Source organism: Globicephala melas, chromosome 1, assembly GCF_963455315.2.
Source record: "Globicephala melas chromosome 1, mGloMel1.2, whole genome shotgun sequence".
NCBI classification, from domain to species: Eukaryota; Metazoa; Chordata; class Mammalia; order Artiodactyla; family Delphinidae; genus Globicephala; species Globicephala melas.
The window spans coordinates 43461582-43487346 of NC_083314.1; the positions used below are offsets into that span (position 1 = coordinate 43461582).

Here is a 25765-nt window from a genome sequence, read left to right on the forward strand (position 1 = left end):
GACCTGGAGGGAGGGAGGAATGGATGAGGAAGACTGTCTGAATAAGTGACATGTTCACTGGTTCAAGAATGGGAGGCTGGCATAGAATAGGGAGATCAGCTGGGTGCCTTGTGTCCACCTAGAGGGGTGGGATAGGGAGGGTGGAAGGGAGACGCAAGAGGAAGGGGATATGTGGATGTATGTATACGTATAGCTGATTCACTTTGTTATACAGCAGAAACTAACACACCACTGTAAAGCAATTATACTCCAATAAAGATGTTAAAAAAAAGCATGGGAGGCTGTTAGTTAACTGAAAAGGGGGTGGGGTGGAGGGAAGGAGGGAAGGGCGAGGCCTAGGCAGAGGGAAGTAACAATGCATGCAAGAGCGCCACCTGAGAAGGGTTCTGCAGAGACCTGGAACGAAGAGGCACTTAGAGGAGGGAGCATGGGAGATTTGAGATGAACCAGCAACACTGGTTGGTTGAGATGCTGGTTGAGATGCTGGAGAGATGCTGTGAGGCCAGTCCTAAGAGCAGTGGAAGGATTTGAAGCTTGGCTTGGATAGAATCATATTTGTGTATTGTAAAGATCACTCTGAATTCAGTGTGAACAGAAAGTGGAAAGAAAGAGGACAGGTGTCAGTAGAACTATAGAGACCAGAGGATTTTGTGTACAGATTCAGCCATGCTTAGTGTGAGATGTTAAGAATACAAGTGAAGGAATCAGAAAGAAGAGGTATAGATATTCGGGTGTGAATCTCAGAAGAGAGATTCTAGGTTGTTGATATACGTGTGAAAGTTCTTAGCCCAAATGTGCTGGGTGACACATGGAAGGGCGAGAAAATTCTTAAGAGGGGCTAGGGCTGAGTCTTGAAGAACTCACATTTAAATAATGCACAGAGGAAGAAGATCTGGTAAAGGGAACCAGAGAGGCATGATGAAAATAAAGGGAACACAGTAAGGGAAGGGTAGTGAATGATTAAAATAGTAGAAAAACATGAGTCATTTGCAGCTACAGAATTAGGGAACACAGGGCCAGAAGATCCTTTGCATTTGTTAGCTGGTACCTGTGACTAGTAAAGCAGCTGCTGTAGAGTCATGAGGGCAGAAGCCCGAGGAAAGCAGGAAGTAGAATGAGATTGTGTAGGAAACTTTGGAAAAGTTTGTGAAGATAAGGAGAGAAGCAGAGCGGAAAGGAGACGGGAATGTACATTCCATGGGGATTTTTTTGGTTCCTTTTTTCTCTCTCTATATCAGAGTTTAGAGCAGGAAAATTTCATACAAACATGGAGGCAGACAACAGAGGTGGGGAGCAGCCCTGGGAGAACTGGACAGTTGCTATGTTGGGGCTCCTAACGGTTTGCAATCCATATCTGAGATGATGTGACTCTGGAAAGAAAAGGCGCTGTTTCCTCCATTGAGCTCAGAGGGAAGTGGCAAAGGGTAAGCCCGGGTTATGAAACATGTCAATCTATGCCAAGAAATGAAAGATTTGTCACCTGACGACTTTTAATTTCTCTAATTAGGAGGCAAGTCTATCAGCTGTGAGGGAGGCAGGGGGTGGATCAGCAGCTGGGAGTGAAATAAAAAGCATTTTAAATAAATGGAAAGCAACTAGGCTGGGAAACACTGAAACGGCCAGCACTGGTCTCCCAAATGAAGTTGACGACCATGAATTAACAGAGGTATCCATTTCCATCACTGTTTCATCTGCTGAAATGGCTTTCTCCCCAGCTAGGCTTTAAACTCACCAAGGAAAGTGACTGTTTGGTATTAACCATTTCAGTTTTATTCACCTCAAGTTCCCAGCACAGTGTCTCAACAAATGAGAAATGGCAGAAATCAAAAAAACTTGAAATATCATTTCTCTGCTCCAAGGGCATAACAATGCCAAACAAGGATGGGGACAAAAAGATGGTGTAGAACTGCTGATGGAAGGTTTACTACAGAAAAACAAACGAAACATCCAAAAAGACTTCCCAGGAAGCTAGAAACTTCTGAGTAATACATACAGAAGGATGTGTCTTCAAGGACTCATCAGCCGGAGACAATAAGCAACCACAAGATGCATGATGGAAGAGCAGTCTCTTTTTTTTTAAATAGAAGCTTCAATGGAGGTTTTGCTTCTCCTCCAAGCTTCCTTTTAGCAAAAATCCCCATCAGCAATATTTTACCTTAGCGTTTGCTCCCCTAGTACCAAAAGCCACTCCAGAAGCCCAGACTGGCTTTCGACCCCTGCTACACCCACCTAGAAACACATTTAGAAATGTGCCATCACATGTGGGACAGGGGTACCCATCTGGCCCCCTTACTCAGAATTTATTTCTCATTTCCAGTGGCATTTTGTCCTTAATCTACAGTAATCTTTAATCTCTGGTCTGTGTGTACATGCATGGGGGTAAATATATATGCTTATCAATAGATATAAAATATATATTGACTTACACATTTAATGAAAATATCTTTCTAAAAATAAATTATGTTCATCTAAAATATTCAATTAACAGAAAACCTCAAAGAAATAAGTAAAAAAAAAAATTACCTGATATGCCGCTAAGAAGAAATTTCATTATTATCATTTGATGAGCATCATTGCAGCAATTCATTTTTTTAATTTTGTTTTATTGAGGTATAATTGACATACATTATATTAGTTTCAGGTGTACCACATAATGATTTGATATTTGTATGTATTGTGAAATGATCACCACAATAAGTCTAGTTAATATCTCTCCCCACATATGGTTACAAAATTTTTTTCTTGTGATGAGGACTTTTAATATCTACTCTCTTAGCAACTTTAAAATATATAATACAGTATTATTAACTATGGCAGCAATTTATTTTTGTAGATTTCAGAAAGAAGGATAGACCTATGGATGGATGGATGGGTGGATGAATGGACAGGTAGGTAGGTAGGTAGATAGATAGGGAGACTGACACATAGATACATGAGTGAAGAGATAAATGAATAATAGACAAACAGACAAAAACTGGATTGTAGAATACAAGTTACTGAATAATAAATGCCATTTACTTTGCTGGAATTTAAGGGAAGAAAAAGAAATTAAAGTACAATTGAAGGACTGTACTTTCAATATTTGTTGATGAAAATACTGTAATTTTAACATCTCTCTATAATTAAGATTATGAAAATATTAAAATGTGGAGGTTATTGTTTTAACTAGTTGGTCAATTTTGGATGATATCTTTTCACTTCCTGCTATGAAATAGTAATAATTTGAAATATTTCCTTTTATCTCCCTATTCACATCTTTTAAGAACATTTTTTGTTAATTGTTGTCATTAAGATTTACAACATTTTGCTCTTGTTCAGTAATGATAAGTCCCACAATTGTTTAATCTTAGTCTGTATTAAAATGAATTCAATGATCATTTTATATCCTTTTCTAGGTTAAACTTTTCTTACTAATGAACATCTTGTGCATCAGTCTGCCTATTTCTCTTTTAAAATCTATATCTAATAAATATTACCAAATATGGGCAGCATTTGTGATGATCTTCCTCAAAGAGTTTCTGTTTATGAAACACTTACCTTATCTTAAAAAGATAGAGAAATAATGCTTAATCTCAATATTGTCACATTTGGGTGGAATTTGGGAGAAAGTACAAACAAAATTATTATTAAGTTGCAATAACATTTGAAAAATTTCCAACTCACATCACGTGTAGAATACAAGCCTTCATTATTCTTTGGACCCAGGAGTTTCTTCATGTTTTCCTTTATGTTTTCTTTTCTCTGTTGTCGGAAAGCTTTCTCCTGGTCACACAGAGCCATACTAAATCGGAGGTCTGGGGATGAACTGTATATAAAATAGAGATCATGAACCAATGTCCCCAGTAGCCTTGTATTTTACATTATACATTTAGGTCTAAATAATATATAGAGTCACTTTACAGGTTTCTAATTTTTGTATAAATGCTATCAACTGTATGTATTCTGCAAATCATTTTTTTCCATTGAACATTTTGTTTTTGAGATTCATCTGTGTTTATAAGTAGAACTAATTCAAATATATTTACTATTATGGAGTATTTTCATTATATAATTAGAGCACAATTTATGTATCCATAAATATTGACATTATGTCCAATTTTTTTTAACTACTACAAACAGTACCACCACAAACATGTGTATACATGTGGAAAAAATTCCTATAATACATGCTCTTTAGGAAGAACACCTCACTAAATCATCACAATGGATATAAAGTACTTTTCTTATTTTACAAATGAGTAAAAAAGTAATTAGAAATCTTTCAACTGTTAACAAAATTAGCAAGTAGATATTTAACTCCAGGGTTTCTCATTCTGCATCTCACGTTCTTTGTAATGTACTATGTTGATCATTATCTTACATTAAGCACGAGAAGCATGACTTTTAAAAGATCTACAAATAAAGCAATTAACATAGATGTTTAGAAGATATCAGTACAAAAATATCTAAAATTCAAAATATGTTGAGCAATTTTATAAATATAGTAACAAACGTATGGCTTGTGTGTGTCTTCTTTTATGTACTATCTTTAACTAATTTCTTTCCTGATTTTATTTTATATTTAATGGAAGACATTCCATGAAAAATGGAGTTTTTCTTTAATGAACGTTTCATTTTATTTATTTTATCTTTTTTTTTTTTTTTGTGGTACACGGGCCTCTCGCTGTTGTGGCCTCTCCCGTTGCGGAGCACAGGCTCCAGACGCGCAGGCTCAGCGGCCATGGCTCACCGGCCCAGCCGCTCCGCGGCATGTGGGACCCTCCCGGACCGGGGCACGAACCCGCGTCCCCTGCACCGGCAGGCGGACTCTCAACCACTGCGCCACCAGGGAAGCCCATTTTATTTATTTTATTTTACTTTATTTTATTTATTTATTTTGGCTGCGTTGGGGTCTTCGTTGCTGTGCGCAGGCTTTCTCTAGTTGTGGTGAGCACGGGCTACTTTTCATCACAGTGTGCAGGTTTTTCATTGTGGCGGCTTCTTTTGTTGCAGAGCACAGGCCCTCGGCACTCGGGCTTCAGTAGCTGTGGCGCGTGGGGTCAGTAGTTGTGGCATACGGGCTTAGTTGCTCCATGGCATGTGGGAATCTTCCCGGACCAGGGATTGAACCCATGCCCCCTGCATTGGCAGGCGGATTCTTTTTTTTTTAAAATAGATCTCTACTGGAGTATAATTGCTTCACAATACTGTGTTAATTTCTGTTGTACAACAACATGAATCAGCCCTATGTATACATATATCCCCATATCCCCTCTCTCTTGAGCTTCCCTCCCACCCTCCCTATCCCACCTCTCTAGGTCATCGCAAAGCACCAAGCTGATCTCCCTGTGCTATGCTGCTGCTTCCCACTAGCTAACTATTGTACATTCGGTAGTGTATATATGTTGATGCTACTCTCACTTCGCCCCAGCTTCCCCCTCCCCTCCCCCGCCATGTCCTCAAGTCCATCCTCTATGTCTATGTCTTTATTCCTGCACTGCCACTAGGTTCATCAGTACTTTTCTTTTTTTTTTTAGATTCCATATATATGTGTTAGCATACGGTATTTGTTTTTCTCTTTCTGAATTACTTCACTCTGGCAGGCGGATTCTTAATCGCCACGAGGGAAATCCAACATTTCATTTTAGAGTCAAGACAAATTAACATATAAAAATAGAGTTTGATTAAAGTTCACTGTAAATATATAGTAAATTGCTTCTGGACCTATGTATACATTTAGCTGAGGTTTTTTTTACCTCCATTTTTTGGATAACTCTGCTTTATTAAAGCATAATTTTGTCCTAATTACACCAGTGGAGATCATTTCCCATTAAAACAAATAGCATTATTTTCATAGTCAAGTAACAAAAATATTTCTAATCTCATGCCAAAATATACCACTTGTAAGCAAGAATCGATGTAATTGAAAATAACACAACTAAAAAAGTTGGACTGTCCTCTGATACATGCTGACATATATTGAATGACAGTAGTAATTTATGTAATAATTTTTTAAGTTGAACCAACATTTTCTGGGGATCAAAACAAGAGAAATACCTAAACTCAATGTCAATGTATCCATTATCATTCATTTAGCAAATCATAAGAAATGAGAATGCTACATTAATTTTGTGATGTTCGTGTAAATAAAATGTGTACTCGTAACTCTGGTAAAACCCACTTCAACAGGGAAGTTCAAAGAGATGCAGAGAGGTTGAGGCAGGTGGGATCTATCAACCTCAGCATGAGGTCAGAGATGAGCTAATTCTCAAGGCAGGCCTGACTCCCCTAAGACTCACCATATGAAAATAAATAAATGAATTTTCAACATTCATCTTTGGAGACCACTTTGAAAGAGCAACACACATCATGGGACTTAACCATTTGTTTTCCTGATGATCATTATGAACAAAGTCTCAATTTTCAGTTTTTCCTCTTATAGTTTCCTGTGTATGTTCACTGTCATATTTTTTAATACCTATCTGAATCAGCAATGAAAATAGGCTTCAATAGCTATATTTATTTCTATGGGAATATATATTTAACTTGAGGAAGAGCCCCTTCTAAAGGCTCTTCTTCTGACATTTATGATTTAACTACCAAACTACTGGAAAACTAAGCAAAGAATATTAGTTTTTTCTTTTTAATACTGTAGTTATTAGGAGAGAGCTAAAAAAAAAATGAAGTACATTTAATGCATTTTTGATACTCAAAGGTGTCAGAGTTATTTCATATATTAAAAGTGTACTCTTTAACAATTAAAATCAGTCAGTGGATCCATCCAACGAAATAAATGGACTTACCAAACTTCAAGAGACATTTCCAGAATCATTTCAACGAAATAAATGGACTTACCAAACTTCAAGAGACATTTCCAGAATCATTTCAGTGACCTAGGATAGATATATTAGTCAGATTAGGGTCATAAAATGGAAGTGTATTATATATAATGCAAACAAAGTCAAAATAATTTTTGAGTGACAGATTATTTTTAACCTAAAATATATACTAAAAATAAAAGTAACATAGCTCCATGAAGACCCTAAATTATAGGTGTATCTCAATAAATAAATTTTTGCTATTTTTCATGAGAGAAGCCTACTTTCTACATCATTTGTGCCACACGGCATGTGGGATCTTAATTTCCCAACCAGGGATTGAACCTGTTCCCCCTGCAGTGGAAGCACAGAGTCTTAACCACTGGACTGCCAGGGAAATCCTATAAGTCAGCGGTCCCCAACGTTTTTGGCACCAGGGACCGGTTTTGTGGAAGACAATTTTTCCACAGATTGGCAGGGGGGATGGTTTTGGTATGATTTAAGCGCATTACATTTACTGTGCATTTTATTTCCATTATTATTACATTGTAATATATAATGAAATAATTACACAACTCACCATAATGCTGACAGGAGACGGAGCTCAGGCAGTAATGCGAGCGATGCGGAGCAGCTGTAAATACAGATGAAGCTTTGCTCACTCGCCTGCAGCTCGCCTCCTGCTGTGTGGCCTTGTTCCTAACAGGCCACAGACTGGTACTGGTCCATGGCCCACGGGTTGGGGACCCTGCTATACATCATTTTCACAACCATAAGAATTGTCTTGGCATGGTTGTTTTCCTTCTTCATTAAAAAGAAGCAGTGTATACCAAAATCATTACTCAAATATCGTAAAAACTTCCTGAGATCTAAAAATATGAAGATGTGTATCATTATTCTGGGGCTGTCTGGGCCTCAGAATCAGAGGCCAAAGTTAAAGAAAACCTGGGTGAAAATGAACACTTGTGCATTTGTGACAAGTGCAGGCTATAGTAAACTGAAGACAGAATGCCTATCCAAGGTGGACAGCAGGACCCAGGGGCCAACCAACTGTGGTCAGCTTAAGAAACATCTACAAATGGGATGTGGGGCTCAGGTTTTTATTTTTTCAACACTATATGAACCAACGAAACTTATGGGAGGAATCCATCTTGTCAGTGGGCCAATTTGGGTTTAATAAAAAAAAGAATTACTAATATCCACAGAGAAAAGGGGTATTAAAAGATGTCTTTCCAGAAGCTATAAATCTGTTGTATAGAAAGGACTTCTCAATACTATCCCTGCCATTAGTTATGAATAATGTAACTTTAGATTGTTGAGAGAACCAAATGAGAAAATGTTTCGAAGTTTCCTGCACAAGTGTAAGATGGTGCTATTATTTTTATTACATCAGTTACCATAAGAATATAGCTAGAATGAACCTGTTGAATACCTTCAAATAGAACAGAACTAGGATATGCCTCTTAAAATGGGAAGAGGATATTTTTTGAGCCAACATAAAATGCTATAGATTATTGGCTTTTTCTTTTTTGGTTTCAGGGAATGGAAAGAAATAAACTAGAAGGAGCTTTCCAAAATGTTAAAATAAGTTCATGGATAATTCTCAGTACTGAATTTTAATAGTAAGAAAAAAGTATGGAAATTATCTGTCCAAAAATTTGCCTTTCCCACTAAATCGTAAGCTCTGTCTTAAATAGGTCTCTATTACATGTTCATTGCACAGTATTTGGCATACAACATACAATCAATAAGTATCCATTGAATTATTGTGCATGTGTGTGTGGAGCAGGAGAACATCAGGCATCTTTTCCTGTCAAGAAATATCTCATTGGGAGATTGGTTCAAGAAGGCGGAGTAAAAGGATGTGTGCTCACTCCCTCTTGCAAGAGCACCAGAATCTCAACTAACTGCTTAACAATCACTGACAGGAAGACATTGGAACTCAACAAAAAAGATACCCCACATCCAAAGACAATGGAGAAGCCACAATGAGACGGTAAGAGGGGTGCAATCAGAGTAAAATCAAATCCCATAACCACTGGGTGGGTGACTCACAAACTGGAGAACACTTATACCACAGAAGTCCACCCACTGGAGTGAAGGGTCTGAGCCCCACATCAGGTTTCCCAACCTGGGGGTATGGAAACAGGAGGAGGAATTCCCAGAGAATCAGACTTTGAAGGCTCATTGGATTTGATTGCAGGATGTCTACAGGACTGGAGGAAACAGAGACTCCACTCTTGGAGGGCAAACACAAAGTACTGTGTGCATCAGGACCCAGGGGGAAGGAGCAGTAACTCCATAGGAGACTGAACCAGAGCTACCTACTAGTGTTGGAGGGTCTCCTGCAGAGGTGGGGGGTGTCTCTGGCTCACCGTGGAGACAAGGACACTGGCAGCAGAAGTTCTGGGAAGTACTCCTTGGCATGAGCCCTCCTGGAGTCCGACATTTGCCCCAACAAAGAGCCTATAGCCTCCAGAACTGAGTTGCCTCAAACCAAACAACTAACAGAGAGGGAACTCACTCCATGCATCAGCAGAAAAGCAGATTAAAGTTTTACTGAGCTCTGCCCACCAGAACAACACCCAGCTCTACCTACCACCAGTCCCTCCCATCAGGAAGTTTGCACAAGTCTCTTAGATAGTCTCATCCTCCAGAGAGCAGACAGCAGAAAGAAGAACTACATTACTACAGCCTGTGGAACAAAAACCGCATTCACAGAAAGACAAAATGAAAAGGTAGAGGACTATGTACCAGATGAAAGAACAAGATACAACCCCAGAAAAACAACTAAATGAAGTGGAGCTAGGCAACCTTCCAGAAAAAGAATTCACAATAATGATAGTGAAGATGATCCAAACCTCAGAAAAAGAATGGAGGCAAAGACTGAGAAAATACAAGAAATGTTTAATAAAGACCTAGAAGGATTAAAGAAAAAACACTTAGAAGAATTAAAGAAGAAACAAACAGAGATGAACAATACAATAACTGAAATGAAAAATACACTAGATGGAATCAATAGTGGAATAACTGAGGCAGAAGAATGGATAGCTGACCAGGAAGATAGAATGGTGGAAATCACTGCCATGGAACAGAATAAAGAAAAAAGAATGAAAAGAAATGAAAACAGACTAAGAGACATCTGGGACAACATTAAATGCACCAACGTTCACATTATAGGGGTCCCAGAGAAGAAGAGAGAGAAAAACGGCCTGGGAAAATATTTGAAGATTTTATAGTCGAAAACTTCCCTAACATGGGAAAGGAAATAGCCACCCAAGTCCAGGAAGCACAGAGAGTCCCAGGGAGGATAAACCCAAGCAGAAACAGGCTGAGACACATAGTAATCACATTGACAAGAATTAAAAACAAAGAAAAATTATTAAAAGCAACAAGGGGAAAATGACAAATAACATACAAGGGAACTCCCATAAGGTTAACAGCTGATTTCTCAGCAGAAACTCTACAAGCCAGAAGGGAGTGGCATGATATATTTAAAGTGATGAAAGGGAAGAACCTACAACCAAGATTACTCTACCCAGCAAGGACCTCAGTCAGATTTGATGGAGAAATCAAAAGCTTTACAGACAAGTAAAAGCTAAGAGAATTCAGCACCACCAAACCAGCTCTACAACAAATGCTAAAGGAACTTCTCTAAGTGGGAAACACAAGAGAAGAAGGGGACCTACAAAAACAAACCCAAAACAATTAAGAAAATGGTAATAGGAACACACATATCAATAATCACCTTAAATATGAATGGATTAAATGCTCCAACTAAAAGACACAGGCTTGCTGAATGGATACAAAAACAAGACCCATGTATATGCTGCCTAGAAGAGACCCACTTCAGACCTAGGGACACATACAGACTGAAAGTGAAGGGATGGAAAAAGATATTCCATGCAATTGGAAATCAAAAGAAAGCTCTAGTAGCAATACTCATATCAGATAAATAGACTTTAAAGTAAAGAATGTTACAAGAGACAAGGAAGGACACTACGTAATGACCAAGGGATCCAAGAAGAAGATATAACAATTATAAATATATATGCACCCAACATAAGAGTGCCTCAATACATAATGCAAATGCTAACAGCTCTAAAAGATGAAACAGACAGTAACATAATAATAGTGGGGGACTTTAACAACTCGCTTACACCAATGCACAGTTCACCAGACAGAAAATTAACAAGGAAACACAAGCTTTAAATGACACAATAGACCAGATACATTTAACTGATATTTATAGGACATTCCATCCGAAAACTACAGATTACAGTTTCGTCTCAAGTGCACATGGAACATTCTCCAGGACAGATCACATCTTGGGTCACAAATCAACCTGTGGTAAATTTAAGAAAACTGAAATCAAATCAAGCATCTCATCTGACCACAACACTATGAAATTAGAAATCAATTACAGGGAAAAAAACGTAAAAAGCACAAACACATGGAGGCTAAACAATATGTTACTAAACAACCAATAGATCACTGAAGAAATCAAAGAGGAAGTCAAAACATACCTAGAGACAAATGACAATGAAAACACGACAATCCAAAACCTATGGGATGCAGCAAAAGCAGTTCTAAGAGGGAAGTTTATAGCAACACAATCCTACCTCAAGAAACAAGAAAAATCACAAATAAACAATCTAACCTTACACCTTAAGGAACTAGACAAAGAAGAACAAACAAAACCCAAAGTTAGTAGAAGGAAAGAAATCATAAATATCAGACCAGAAATAAATGAAATAGAAACAAAGAAAACGATAGATCAATAAAACTAAAAGGTGTTTCTTTGAAGAGATAAACAAAATTGATAAACCTTTAGCCAAACTCATCAAGAAAAAGAGGGAGAGGACTCAAATCAATAAATTAGAAAGGAAAAAGTAGAAGTTACAGTGGACAGCACAGAAATACAAAGCATCCTAGGAGACTACTACAAGTGACTCTATGCCAATAAATTGGACAACCTGGAAGAAATGGACAAATTCTTTGAAAGGTATAACCTCCTAAGACTGAACCAGGAGAAATAGAAAATATGAACAGACCAATCAAAAGTAATGAAATTGAAACTGGGATTAAAACTCTTCCAACAAACAAAAGCCCAGGACCAGATGGCTTCACAGGGGAATTCTATCAAACATTTAGAGAATAGCTAACACCCATCCTTCTCAAGCTCTTCCAAAAATTGCAGAGGAAAGAACACTCCTAAACTCATTCTACAAGGTCACCATCACCCTGATACCAAAGCCAGACAAAGATACTACAAAGAAAGATAATTACAGACCGATATCACTGATGAATATAGATGCAAAAACTCCTCAACAAAATACTAGCAAACAGAATCCAACAACACATTTAAAGGATCATACACCATGATCAAGTGGAATTTATCCCAGGGATGCAAGGATTCTTCAATATATACAAATTAATCAATGTGATACGCCATATTAATATATTGAAGAATAAAAACCATATGATCATCTCAATAGATGCAGAAAAAGCTTTTGACAAAATTCAACACCCATTTATGATAAAAATTCTCCTGCAAGTGGGCACAGAGGGAACCTACCTCAACATAATAAAGGCCATATATGACAAACCCACAGCAAACATCCTTTTCCATGGTGAAAAACAGAATGCATTTCCTATAAGATCAGGAATGAGACAAGGATGTTGACACTCATCACCATTATTCAACATAGTTTTGGAAGTCCTAGTTACAGTAATTAGAGAAGAAAAAGTAATAAAAGGAATACAAATTGGAAAAGTAGAAGTAAAACTGTCACTGTTTACAGATGATATGATACTATACATAGAGAATCCTAAAGATGCCACCAGAAAACTACTAGAGCTTATCAATGAATTTGATAAAGTTGCAGGATACAAAATTAATGCACAGAAATCTCTTGCATTCCTATACACAAACAATGAAAGATCAGAAAGAGAAATTAAGGAAACACTCCCATTTACCATTGCAACAAAATGAATAAAATATCTAGAAATAAACCTACCTAAGGAGGTAAAAGATCTGTACTCAGAAAACTAAGACACTGATGAAAGAAATCATAGATGACACAAACAGATGGAGAGCTATACCATGTTCTTGGATTGGAAGAATCAATATTGTGAAAATGACTATACTACCCAAAGCAATCAACCAATTCAATGCAATCCCTATCAAATTACCAATGGCATTTTTTACAGAACTAGAACAAAAAATCTTAAAATTTGTATGGAGACACAAAAGACCCTGAATAGCCAAAGCAATCTTGAGGGGAAAAAAACGTAGCTGGAGGAATCAGGCTCCCTGACTTCAGACTATACTACAAAGCTACAGTAATCAAGACAATATGGTACTGGCACAATAACAGAAATATAGATGAATGGAACAGGATAGAAAACCCAAAGATAAACCCACACACCTATGGTCAATTAATCTATGACAAAGGAGGCAAGGATATACAAAGGAGAAAAGACAGTCTCTTCAATAAGTGGTGCTGGGAAAACTGGGCAGCTACACATGAAAGAATGAAATTAGAACACTCCGTAACAGCTTACACAAAAATAAACTCAAAATGGATTAAAGACCTATATGTAAGACCAGACACTATAAAACTCTTAGAGGAAAACATAGGAAGAACACTCTGACATACATCACAGCAAGATCTTTTGTGACCCACCTCCTAGAGTAATGGAAATAAAAACAAAAATAAGCATACAGGACCTAATGAAAATTGAAAGCTTTTGCACAGCAAAGGAAACCATAAACAAGACGAAAAGACAGCCCTCAGACTGGGAGAAAATATTTGCAAATTAATCAATGGATGAAGGATTAATCTCCAAAATATATAAACATCTCATGGAGCTCAATATTTAAAAAAAACAAACAACCCAATGAAAAAATGGGCAGAAGACCTAAATGGACACTTCTGCAAACAAGACATACAGATGTCCAAGAGGCACATGAAAAGCTGCTCAACATCACTAATTATTAGAGATATGCAAATCAAAACTACAATGAGGTATCACCTCACACTGGTTAGAATGGGCATCATCAAAAAATCTACAGACAGCAAATGCTGGAGAGGGTGTGGAAAAAGGGAACCCTCTTGCACTGTTTGGTGGGAATGTAAGTTGATACCGGCACTATGGAGAACGGTATGGAGGTTCCTTGAAAAACTAAAAATATAATTATCATATGACACAACAATCCCACTACTGGGCATATACCCAGAGAAAACCATAATTCAAAAAGATACATGCACCCCAATGTTCATTGCAGCACTATTTACAATAGCCAGGTCATGGAAGCAACTTAAATGCCCATTGACAGACAAATGGATAAGAAGATGTGGTACTTATATACAATGGAATATTACTCAGCCATAAAAAGGAACGAAATTGGGTCATTTGTAGAGATGTGGTTGGACTTGTCATACAGAGTGAAGTAAGTCAGAAAAAGAAAAACAAGTATCATACATTAACACATATATGTGGAATCCAGAAAAATGGTGCAGATGAAACTGTTTGCAAGGCAGAAATATAGACACAGATGTAGAGAAGAAACGTATGGACACCAAGGGGGGAAGGCAAGTGTGGGGGTTCGTGATGGGATGAATTGGGAGGTTGGAATTGACATGTATACACTGATGTGTATAAAATAGATAACAAATAAGAACCTGCTGTATAAAAAATTAAATTAAATTAAAAAAAATTTTCATTGCTACTAGCGATAAAATCATGGGCTGGTCCCACCCAGACAGCAGTTCCTATGTGTGGAATTCTATGAATAGAAATATTGCTTTGAAGTTAATAAAATAATCAAGAATCCTAGTACAAATGGAATTATACATGCCCTGATGTACTGTAGTTCAGTTTTAAGTCAAAAAGACAATTGGGTTCTAAACAATTAATGTAATTGCTGTGCATTCTATCAATGAAAGCACTGCTCAGACCACATCCCAGCACATCCCCATTTCCACTTTCAAATGGAGTCTTTCCCAAAGTGGGCTTGGAAAACATTTTATATTGAATGAGGTCACTTCTTCAGATATTTAGTTAGAAAAATGAGACATGGGTAAAACACAGTCTGCTTGTTTTAAAGAAATACATGAAAGCTGCTATTAAAATGAGACTAGATTTACAGTTTTTATCGTGAAAGGGCAAAAGCACCAAGGAAGAATGGAAATTAAAAGAACAAGAATACAGCTCAATATGAAGTTTGAGCTGAGTTTGAGCTCAATATTTAGTTTCCAGTCTAACAAATGGGAAGATTCAAAGCTGGAATGGGCTTCCTATTCCCATGTGCCATCTCATGACAGAAAATGTTTGGGGAAAAAGCTGGCTTCTCAACTGGCAGATCCCTAAACATTTTACATTTTAAAATATTTGATGCCTTGGAATTCCCTGGCAATCCAGTGGTTAGGACTCTGTGCTTTCCCTTCTGAGGGTATGGGTTCAATCCCTGGTCGGGGAACTAAGATCCCACAAGCTGTGCAGCACAGCCAAAAAAAAGAAAAGAAAAAAATCTGATGCCTGAATATATCTAATGACTACTTGTCCCAACAATTTAACAAAAGGAAAATTAGCTGCGCTATGTTTATGTTCATATTTGTCTTCTCCATAAGAATATCCCTTCTACGTCCATCTGCAACATTTCTTGGCTGAGACATCCGTGATCCTAGACAGACTGCTAAGACTCTTTAAATGAAAGCAGGATGAGAGAAGAGAAAACACAGGATTTTTCCACCATTCGGAGTGTTATAGAAGGTGCTGCCATGTTTCTTGTCACATGGATTCTGATCCTTACTTCCATGTGTTGCCCAAGTGGACCACTCACAACCTGGAGGAAATTTAAAATTTTCCCTCTTGATGCACTATGTTCAGACATGCTATGAAGATGGACACTCACAATCTCTCTGCGTCTTTCACCTGGAACATGTCATTCATATAAAAGTGCCACAAAAATATGTGCTTCCTGTGAGGCATTAAACAATTATTGTAAACTCCTTCCCACACACTCCATGAAGCACCTCTGCATCACACTCTTCCAGGTGGCTTGTATTATCAAGGCAATTAGAAGGAAAGGCGACCAAATTCCCCTGGGTCTCCCCCACCCCATAATACTTAGCCAGGAACAAGGACAATGAAGAGAGCTCCACCTCTTCTAGGAATTATTAATGTGAGAAGCAGGCTGTACTCATTGTATGTTCTTGGGGGGAAACAACAATCTCTTTTTTGAATTCCACAGTGGAAAGCAATTTTAGATGCTTACAATGGGAGATGTTCAGTTGGGGCAGGGGAGGGGAACTATAGGAGAGAAACTATTTTTTAAAAAGTCATTTCAGACTTAAAAATAATTTTAAAAGTATCTAACCCACGAATTCTCTTGCAAACTTCCCAGGGTCATTTTGAAATAATAAAGCTAATGCAACAAGCATAGTGCCTGGCATTAAGGAAGTCATTTAAAATTATTATTTCCGGGCTTCCCTGGTGGTGCAGTGGTTGAGAGTCCGCCTGCCAATGCAGGGGACAGGGGTTCATGCCCCGGTCCCGGAAGATCCCACATGCCGTGGAGCGGCTGGGCCCGTGAGCCATGGCCGCTGAGCCTGTGCGTCCGGAGCCTGTGCTCCGCAACGGGAGAGGCCACAACAGTGAGAGGTCCACGCACCACGAAATAAATAAATGAATAAATAAAGTGTTTAAGTGTTAAAATTATTTCCAAAAGATGCACACAGTCAAATAATTTTTAACTTGAAAATCTATCCTATTAGTAAAGAGCTCATCTAATATGCCATGCCTTCTCTTACTAAAATACTCTAGTATTTACAAACTTCACTTTCAATAAACCTTTATTTTGAATTCTGATCCCTACTGAGTCAATTTACTCTTTTTTTTTTTTTTTTTTTGCGGTACGTGGGCCTCTCACTGTTGTGGACTCTCCCGTTGCAGAGCACAGGCTCCGGACGCACAGGGCCAGCAGTCATGGCTCACGGGCCCAGCCGCTCCGTGGCATGTGGGATCTTCCCGGACCGGGGCACGAACCTGTGTCCCCTGCATCAGCAGGCGGACTCTCAACCACTGCGCCACCAGGGAAGCCCCAATTAACTCTTTTTTCCCCCCCTTGGTAGAAGCAAAGAGCAACTTATTACCATGTTGATTCAATAATCATTTATATCTTTCAAGAGAATTACGTAATATTTTTTGCTTTACCTGTATTTACCTGACCTATGCAAGATAGCAAATAAAATTATATCCAAAAAAAGGGCAACTTTTGCAAAAAATCATGTTTCCATAAACTGTAACTTCATCCTATGAAGAAGTAATCATATGTGGATCTAACAAATAGGCAATTCAAGTGCAGAGTAGAAGTTACAATCCCACCAATACAAACAAGGTCACATGTAAATAAATTTTGCATGTTTAAAATTGAATGATACACTGCTAAAATCATCTTTTTAAACACATGTGACTTTTTGATAACACTAAAAACTAACATTTTTTTGACTGAGAGATAATTGCCATATAACATATTAGTTTCAGGTATGTAACATAATGATTCAATATTTGTGTATAATGCAAAATGATCACCACAGTAAGTCTAGTTAATATATCTAATTTCTTAATTAATTTAGCATTTATTACCAGGAATCATATAATCCATCACCCAAGAATTCAGGATAATTGTGTCTCCCCAGATAACCCAGACAGTCTTAAAAGATTTGAAAGATTAAAAAGCACACTATTTTCCCTGTAGCCATGTTTCACTCTATCACACAGAGTTTTCTTCCTTTTATTTGACAACAATCTCTTTGCTCTTAATTTAAGGTCCCTTTTCTTTATGTGGACACTGGAAATTCAGAAAGAGTTGTGTAATCATCAGCTATTATACAATAAACCAGATTTCCTAGAGCACTAGTACCGAGCCAAAACACTACCTTTTTTTCTCCAAATGGAAATCTCTCACATTCTTGTTTTTCTCTTTTTTAAACTTCATTTACTTTCATTATGCCCGTCTGAGCACTTCTCAGATTTTCTATATTTCCCATAAGTGCATTCAGAAATGAAAGTGTCTGGGCTTCCCTGGTGGCGCAGTGGTTGGGAGTCCGCCTGCCGATGCAGGGGACACGGGCTCGTGCCCCGGTCCGGGAAGATCCCACATGCCGCGGAGCGGCTGGGCCCGTGAGCCATGGCCGCTGAGCCTGCGCGTCCAGAGCCTGTGCTCCACAACGGGAGAGGCCACAGCGGGGAGGGGCCCGCGTACCGCAAAAAAAAAAAAAAAGAAAAAAGGAAGTGTCTGATGTGTGTCAGGCTGGGTAACAACAGTAAATAGGCTGAAAGTGTTCTAGTCCCTGATGGAGCTTAGGTCCAGAAGAGGACCCCAAGGATACAAGAGCACTCTAAAATGCCCTGTAATTTAAAAGTTATAAACTGTAGAATTATGAAAACAGACTCACTTAAGTTTCCATTGCTAGTGTTCCAAAATAAAAATGCATTCTCTCATAAAGCCAGGAATTGTTTGACCTTCGTCTGAACTCTGCCCTGCATCAATGTAATGGCATTCACATCTTAGCCAAAGATCTCCCAAATTTCTCACAAAATGATATATTTCTCTTGTTTTCCCTCCAAAATCTGCTTGGTCTCATTCACTTTGCTAAATTGTAGTCTTTGTCTTCACACATCAATACATGGTTTTCCAGTGAAATCATCCTGATACTGACTCACCATCAAAACTGCCAGTTTTTAAAAGTTTTGTCACAATCTCTTCTATAGAACTCTCTCATTCGTTTTCAAGTTGCAATCAGGAATGAGCAAAAATCAAAGAAAGCATTCAGCCAAAATTAGATACCACAGAAACCGTGAGACATGGCTATTTTTAAACAATAACACTAACTTCTAAATAAATATGTCAACTTAAAACACGACACAGTGGAAAATCAGAGGCTACCTTCTCAGAATATTGGCCAAGATAAAGATTCATCTAGAGAATAAAGAAGTGTAATTTTTCCCTGTCTTACTTCCAAATCTTAGCATGTTCACGATTTTCTTGAAGTGGGCTACTTTGTTTACACAAAACACACTAAATTTGGAAGAAACTCTTTCTGCTTTAAAATGGGATATTGCAACCCAAAGCCACACTTAATATATTCAGTAATGGGTGACTAGAGCATTCTTGATTTTGAACTGTGTTGAAACGATGATTACTAAATTTATAGGCTCTACCCGTATATAAATAAGTTCATTTCAATCAGTAAGTTCAAACAAATAAGTAAGTGTAATAGTCAGTTAAGTCAGTTTCATGAAGCACTTGACAAACAGTTCAATCTGGCCAGTATAATTAAATGAGAATATCTAATATTTATTTACTGTTCACTGGGCCAGGCACTGTTCTAAAACTCTCCATGTATTAACACATTTAACCATAACCATAACCACAACCTTTAGAGGTAGGTATGATATATATACAGCTCTGTTTCACAAAGGGGCATGCAAGGTGAAGAGAAAAAAAATAACTTGTCTGACATCACACAGTGAATAAGTAGTCGAATCATGATTCCAACCCAGACGGTGGCTGTCTGACTCGGAGCCTGGGGTCACAAGCTGCACGTCCCACCAGTTTCTCTCAAATGACAACTCTGACATTCTCTAAACTTATGATTCCAACAAGCACAACCTAACCTGGATTTTATAAATGTTAGCTGGGAAACAAAACTGTGGACCCAAATTGGCTTTCTCCTTAAAAAAATAAATAAAAATTTAAAAAAGAGAGAGAGAGCATTCTGAAATTGAGCTGAATGATAAATCATAGTCTCAGGAAAAGCTGAAAAAATTCCTGCTTTCCAACTTTAGTCGATCCTCACTGCCACTAAGCAATCATTCCATTCCACTCTTACTGACGCATTAAAGCTAATGCTACACTTGGTTCAAGTCACCCCGTATTCCTCATACCGGCCACTTTCGACAGAGGTAGTCTGCTAAAGCTGCATCAGCCTTCTTATTTTTAATATCAAACATTCTTTATCTTTACCTACCAACTTTCGGTTTAGTAATACTTCTGAGGAAAAAGCCAAATGCTGTTTGCTCTAAATTCCCCATTACCTGGTCAGAAATCTTCCATGACTCACTGCTGTCAATAAGATAATATCTAAATCCAACTTCCTGAATCTGGGCTCTGCTAAAGTTTGATCCCCATGTACCTGTTCTTCCTTCACGTACAAATGCTCTGGTCCCCTGGCACTTGTCTAGACACCATTTCCTGAGCATGCTTGTCTTTTCTAGTCCCAGAACTGTGAGCAAGGGCTCAGGCTGTTCTCTCCACCAGAATGGCCTTCCACCCCTTTAGTGATCCAACCACATCCTTCCTTTAGGAACAAGCCCATACCATTGATAACCACTGTAACCCACAATGGTCCACGGTAACCCCATGCCCCACCCTCATCTCTTACTACTCTCCCTACTACTCTCTGTGTTCCAGCCATGTTCTCCTCCTTGCTGTTACTCAACAAGCCAGGCAAACTTCTGCTTCAGGACCTTCCTACTCAGAGTGGCTTCTCCCCTCAGGTATCATCAGAGATGCTTTTCTCAGCCACAGTTTTGGAACTGCATTTGCAACCCTCTTCACAAACATACGCATACTCTCCTCTCCTCCTTCCTTGGTTTATTTAGCACTTATCTCTATCACTATCCAACACAGGCATCCTTTACTTATTTATCTTACTAAGTAGAATATAAGTTCCAGGAGGGTAGGGATTCCTGTGTGTTTTATTTATTTCTGAACAGGTAGTGCCTAAAGACTGTCTGACACACAGTAAGTGCTCAATAGTTATTTGTGAAATGAATGAATGGATGAATAATTCCTTCTTATAACTCTCATTGTATACATTGTCTACACAATTTATTTAGCACTTACAATTATAAATTTGTAAATAATGAACTCTAGTTGATGATATGCTGAAGTCTTTAGGGATGAAGCATACTATTGTCTGCAGTTTGTGTTTCAATGTATCAAGATGGGGAATTCCCTGGCGGTCCAGTGGTTAGGACTCCACAGTTTCACTGCAGAGGGCCCAGGTTCCATCCCTGGTTGAGGCACTAAGATCCCACACACCAAATGGCATGGCCACAAAGACAAACAAACAAACAAATAAATAAATAATGTATCAAAATGGTTTGATGGACGGACAGATAGAAAGATATGTGAAAAGCAAGTAGAATAAAATGTTAATTGTAGAATCTAGGTAGCAGTTACATGGGTATCCAATGTAGAAATATTTCAACTTTGTATATGCTTGAAAATTTTGATAATAAAATTTGAAGCAAAATATAATACCTTAGAACGGCCTTTTTTGACTATATAAACTCACTTGCCCACCAACTGTTCTCTATCACATCCCTCTATTTTATTTTTTTCATAGTATTTATCACTAGCCGATACTGTGTGGATTATCCTTTTGCTTCCTGTTGCCTATTTACTTTCCCCATCAGCATGCAAGCTCCCTGGGAATCATCGTCCACCATGTCCTCTGCTGTTTGCCCATCACCTAGAATACTGCCTGGAACACACTCAGTGTTTAATAAATAACTCCTAAGTAAGTAAATCAATGAATAGATGCCTCATGAGACTGCTTATTATATTACTCATCAGCTTATTCGTGAATGCCTACTCCTTTCCAAACAGACTATTAGTTCCTTGAAAATGAAACTTTTAATAGCTTTCTTAATACTAATCGAAGTTTTAGGTACACAATAAAGGCTCAAATTCTCATATTAAAAAATAATCTATGGATAGGTCAGTACTATAAAACTGCATAATATAGATTTTTTAATACACTATCATGTTTTTCCATATCTGTAAAATGGGAAGCATTGAAAACTTCTGGGTAAAAATAGTCAAGTGAAAAATAAGATATTCTTTCTAGAGCACAGAATTTTATAAATTAAAAAGTATTTAGAAATAAGTTAATGGAGGGACTACCTTAGTGGTCCAGTGGTTAAGACTGTGCACTTCCACTGTCCCTGGTCTGGGATCTAAGATTCCACATGCCTCCCAGTACACCTCCCCCCCAAAAGGTAATGGAAACCTTCTTTTAGAGATGAAGCAAACAAGACTCAGAGAGAAAGAATGACAACTCAAACACTCTAGAGGGAGGTTAGTAACAGACAAAGTGAGAGCCCAGGTCTCCCGGTTCCCAGTTTCTACCCTGAGTGGGTAGAGCAGGACCCTGGGAATCTGGCAATCTCCACTTGGAGTCTCCTGTTCTTTCTCCAGCTGGCTCCTGGCCACAGAAATCCCTCTATGTTGACTCAGTATGAACTTTTGGATGACAAAATTTTGAAGGAGTTTTTGTTAATAATGTCTTGGCTTGAAGCATAAGTTCTTCCTTTGCCAAACTCAAATGGTCTTTTTATTATATCAGATTGCCTTAACCATCTCCAAGAACTGTTTATAAATCTCCTCTCCCACGATTCCCTCGCAACTTGTTTTCTCTTATAACCTCCGTGAACACTGTAGACAGAAGACAGTCCTCCTCTGAAAGACGGGGATTCAGGGATGAGGAGGGGCTGGATGGCTTGCTTAGGACACGCCACATGGTCTGGGGGACAAATGGGGGTTCTCCCCAACCAGCCCTTATGCATTTACTTTTCTCCCACTACCATCACAGGTCACCAACTCAAAGAATTGTCATTCAGATGAAAACTACAAAGGACTCTTGAAAACAGTTTAATGAAAGAAAGCTGTTGGCCAACTGTTTTCTCAAGCACACTAAAGAAAATATGTAAGCTACTTTAAATTCAGGGATGTAGAAAGTCTTTTTTAGAGCCCCAGGGTTACACACCTAAGCATAGGAAATGACAGTAGGAGAGGAAATGCATGTTTTCCTACAGTATCTTCTCTTAAAATCAGTCTTTGTGTCATAGACTGAAGGGCAGGAAAAAACCATTATATTTCAGAAAGGCCAATTGTGCTTATGAAGCCCTCAACAAGGGTTTATTGAGAACCAATCCTAGCAACATGCCATAGGTAAGGTCTGCCGATGTTATAACATTTAGCCACTTCTAACTCTCTATCCCACTGCTCACCAACACCTACTTGCCAAGCCATGTAACTTGTCATGCCCCAGCTTGTTTTATTCTTTCAAAACTCCATGCCTTTGCAGTTTCTCCTAGAAACTAGAATGCTCATAACTGCTTCTCTGCCTACTGAAATTCTGTTCTTCACAAACATTTATATACTGCTTAATATGTACCAGGCAATAAGCATTATATGCATGTACAGATACATCTATGTGAGTATTATATATATTACTAGAATCAATTATTGTTAAATATTTTATATGTAATGTTATATACTTAATAAACTAAGTAATATATAATCATAGTTTATATAAAATTATACAAATCATAATTAAATAATGATATCTAAATGTATTTAAATGTAATCTACATTATAATCTATAATTATATGGATATATTATATATAAATATAACTAACTCATGTAATCATAATGATCCTCCTATGAGATATAATCTCCACTTTACAGATGAGCAAATTGAGATTCAGAGGAACTAAGTGATTTCCCCAGGATGAAACAAATGGTAAGAAACAGAGCTGGGATTTAAACACCAAACAACCTAGCTTCAAATGACAAGGTATTAACCACTATGTTCACTGTTGGACCTGCTCAAAATCATCTACTGACATGGAGCCATCTCTGGCCTCCTCTCACAACATAATCTTTCTTTATTCTGTCTTCCCCCTGCACTCTGAACACACCTCATTGATACTTATCTTACTGTGTAGTGGTTTCTTTTCATCAAACGGATCTCCCTACGTTCACTTCCTTTTCCAATCCCTACCTCTCCTCCACCCCAGATGAAGATAATCGAGGGAAGAGCTTCCTGTACCATATTCTTCTTTATGTGCCTTGAACACAACACAATGCTTGGTAGACTCCAATAAACGTTTGAAAGAATGAATGAATGAAATAACTTTAAAAGAGGTAAACAGAAATGTGGGCAGTGTATCTCTTAGCACTGGGTAGAAAACATATAGAAGACATGCTTCCTGGAGCAGCTAAAGGTATCAGCAGGGAGTATGTGACTGGAGTGTCCTCAAGGCAACTGGGTCACTCTGATTACATGAACTGGTCAGGGTCCTTTGGGCTTAAGTCAGTTTCTAAATAGGTATATACTCATGGAATAAATATAAACTATGTATTAGGTCTGTAATTAGGCATGCATAACCAGTATTCCAGTTTCCTGACCAGGATTTGAGTTTGCACAGTTTAAATGATTCGGTCCCAATGAACAACACGTAATTATCATGAGGGTTCAGGAAGAGGTCATATGGGATGCTAACAGTTAGGAAAGGAGGTAGGAGTTAAGGGATAAGGAGATGTGGGTGAGGGGAAGATTTGAAAATCATCCCAAGGAACAAAAACACCAAGCTGTTCCCCAAAAGAAGAAATTAATACATTAACCAGCTTTCTGAATCCTGGTCTACCAGTTGCTTACATTTCTCGCTATAAACTACTACACTAGTTTCCCATAAAATTCAGAATCCAATGTTTGCTCTGTATAAATAATTTCTCTAGGGTTTTATTAATCTTAAATAAATTATTGAAATTTCAGAAATGCAGCAAACGGAAGGAAGGAAGGAAGGAAGGAAGGGAGGGAGGGAGGGAGGGAGGGAGGGAGGGAGGAAGGAAGGAAGGAAGGAAGGAAGGAAGGAAGGAAGGAAGGAAGGAAGGAAGACTGCGAAGGAAGGATTTCCAAACATTAAACTCCAACTTTCCAGGTTAAATAGATTTTATCTGACATAAGGTTGAAAAATAATTCGTTGTGCTGCTTACTTGGTTGAAAATAAAAGGAACCTCTTTCTTCTCTCCCACTTTCATAGAAGATATGGGAAATATTGCTGTCCCGAGCGTTTCATCCATGACGTAATTGGCATCCATCAACGTGATCTATAGAGAGTAAAAGGTAGAGAGCAGAGGTATCAAATTTTTCTGGAATCTTTGGAAATTATATCTATAATCTCCATCACACTTAAAAAATGAAAATTCTCAAGTGATATTTAACAGTCATTTGAAATCCTCAATATTCAACTGGTAACAATACTTTGTCTTTTGTTTCTGAATGCCACATTTGCTTCTAACATAATAATTAATTTTTCACTTTCCTGATTGACACTATCATACTTTGAAAAATGAAACTTTATCCCCTCTCTGGGGAAATGCTATTTTTGGAATATGAGAAAGAAATTAATGTAGAAAATCTATGCAACTATTTTGGAAAAGATCTATGTGAACTTATTTTAAAGCTAATTATTTGAACTTTAAGCTAATAAAGTTAATTTATTTTAAAGTCCTAATCAATTAACAATATTTTTATTCTATTGTACTTGGATCCTCCTCTTTCTAACAGAACGAATATTTTCTCCAAAGCACATGAGGAGGATAACAGATTCTTCCCAGCCCCACCTAACTCCTGTATTTCCCACTGGACACTCACATAGCTTGATGTGCAGTAGCTAGAAGCTCATCTACCATATACTGCACAGCTGGACTCCAACTACATCAAACTGAGAAGAATGAAGGCAGTGAGGGGACAAACTCAAGCATCAACCTCAACATGATGGTGGCCACCTCACTGTCCCCAAATGACTCACTTACCTCCAAAACATTGTCCTGATTAGGATCCAAAATAAATTCAAAGGTCTCATTCCACACAGGGTTTATGTCATTATTGAAGTGTTTCGTTCTCTTCCTGCTGTCAGGGGTTGAGGAGATGAAAAGTTCCACATAGGGGTCTGGAGTGTCAACTATAGACAGTAAACACAAATGAGAAGGGGGCAAAAATGTGATTATTCCTAATTTGTTTTAATTAATATGTGTTATCAGATTATTTTCAATGAATCTGCAATAACATATTCAAAATGTCTGAGACAAAATGATATA

The 25765-nt window shown here is 38.0% G+C and overlaps 1 protein-coding gene across 3 annotated transcripts in view; it reads right to left on the reverse strand.

The window, feature by feature from the left end:
* Window positions 1–25765, reverse strand: part of PLA2G4A (phospholipase A2 group IVA) — a 160124-nt gene that overhangs the window by 62314 nt on the left and 72045 nt on the right. For 2 of the 3 annotated variants that reach the window (XM_030873016.2, XM_060285693.1), the window contains 4 exons: window positions 25481–25629; window positions 24659–24772; window positions 6835–6872; window positions 3664–3805 (listed from right to left, as the gene is read on the reverse strand). In XM_030873016.2, coding sequence (XP_030728876.1) covers window positions 3664–3805; window positions 6835–6872; window positions 24659–24772; window positions 25481–25629 — 443 coding nt within the window. Of the gene's footprint in view, window positions 1–3663; window positions 3806–6782; window positions 6806–6834; window positions 6873–24658; window positions 24773–25480; window positions 25630–25765 lie in introns of those variants that run through there. The other variant, XM_030873022.2, reaches the window with a different exon arrangement.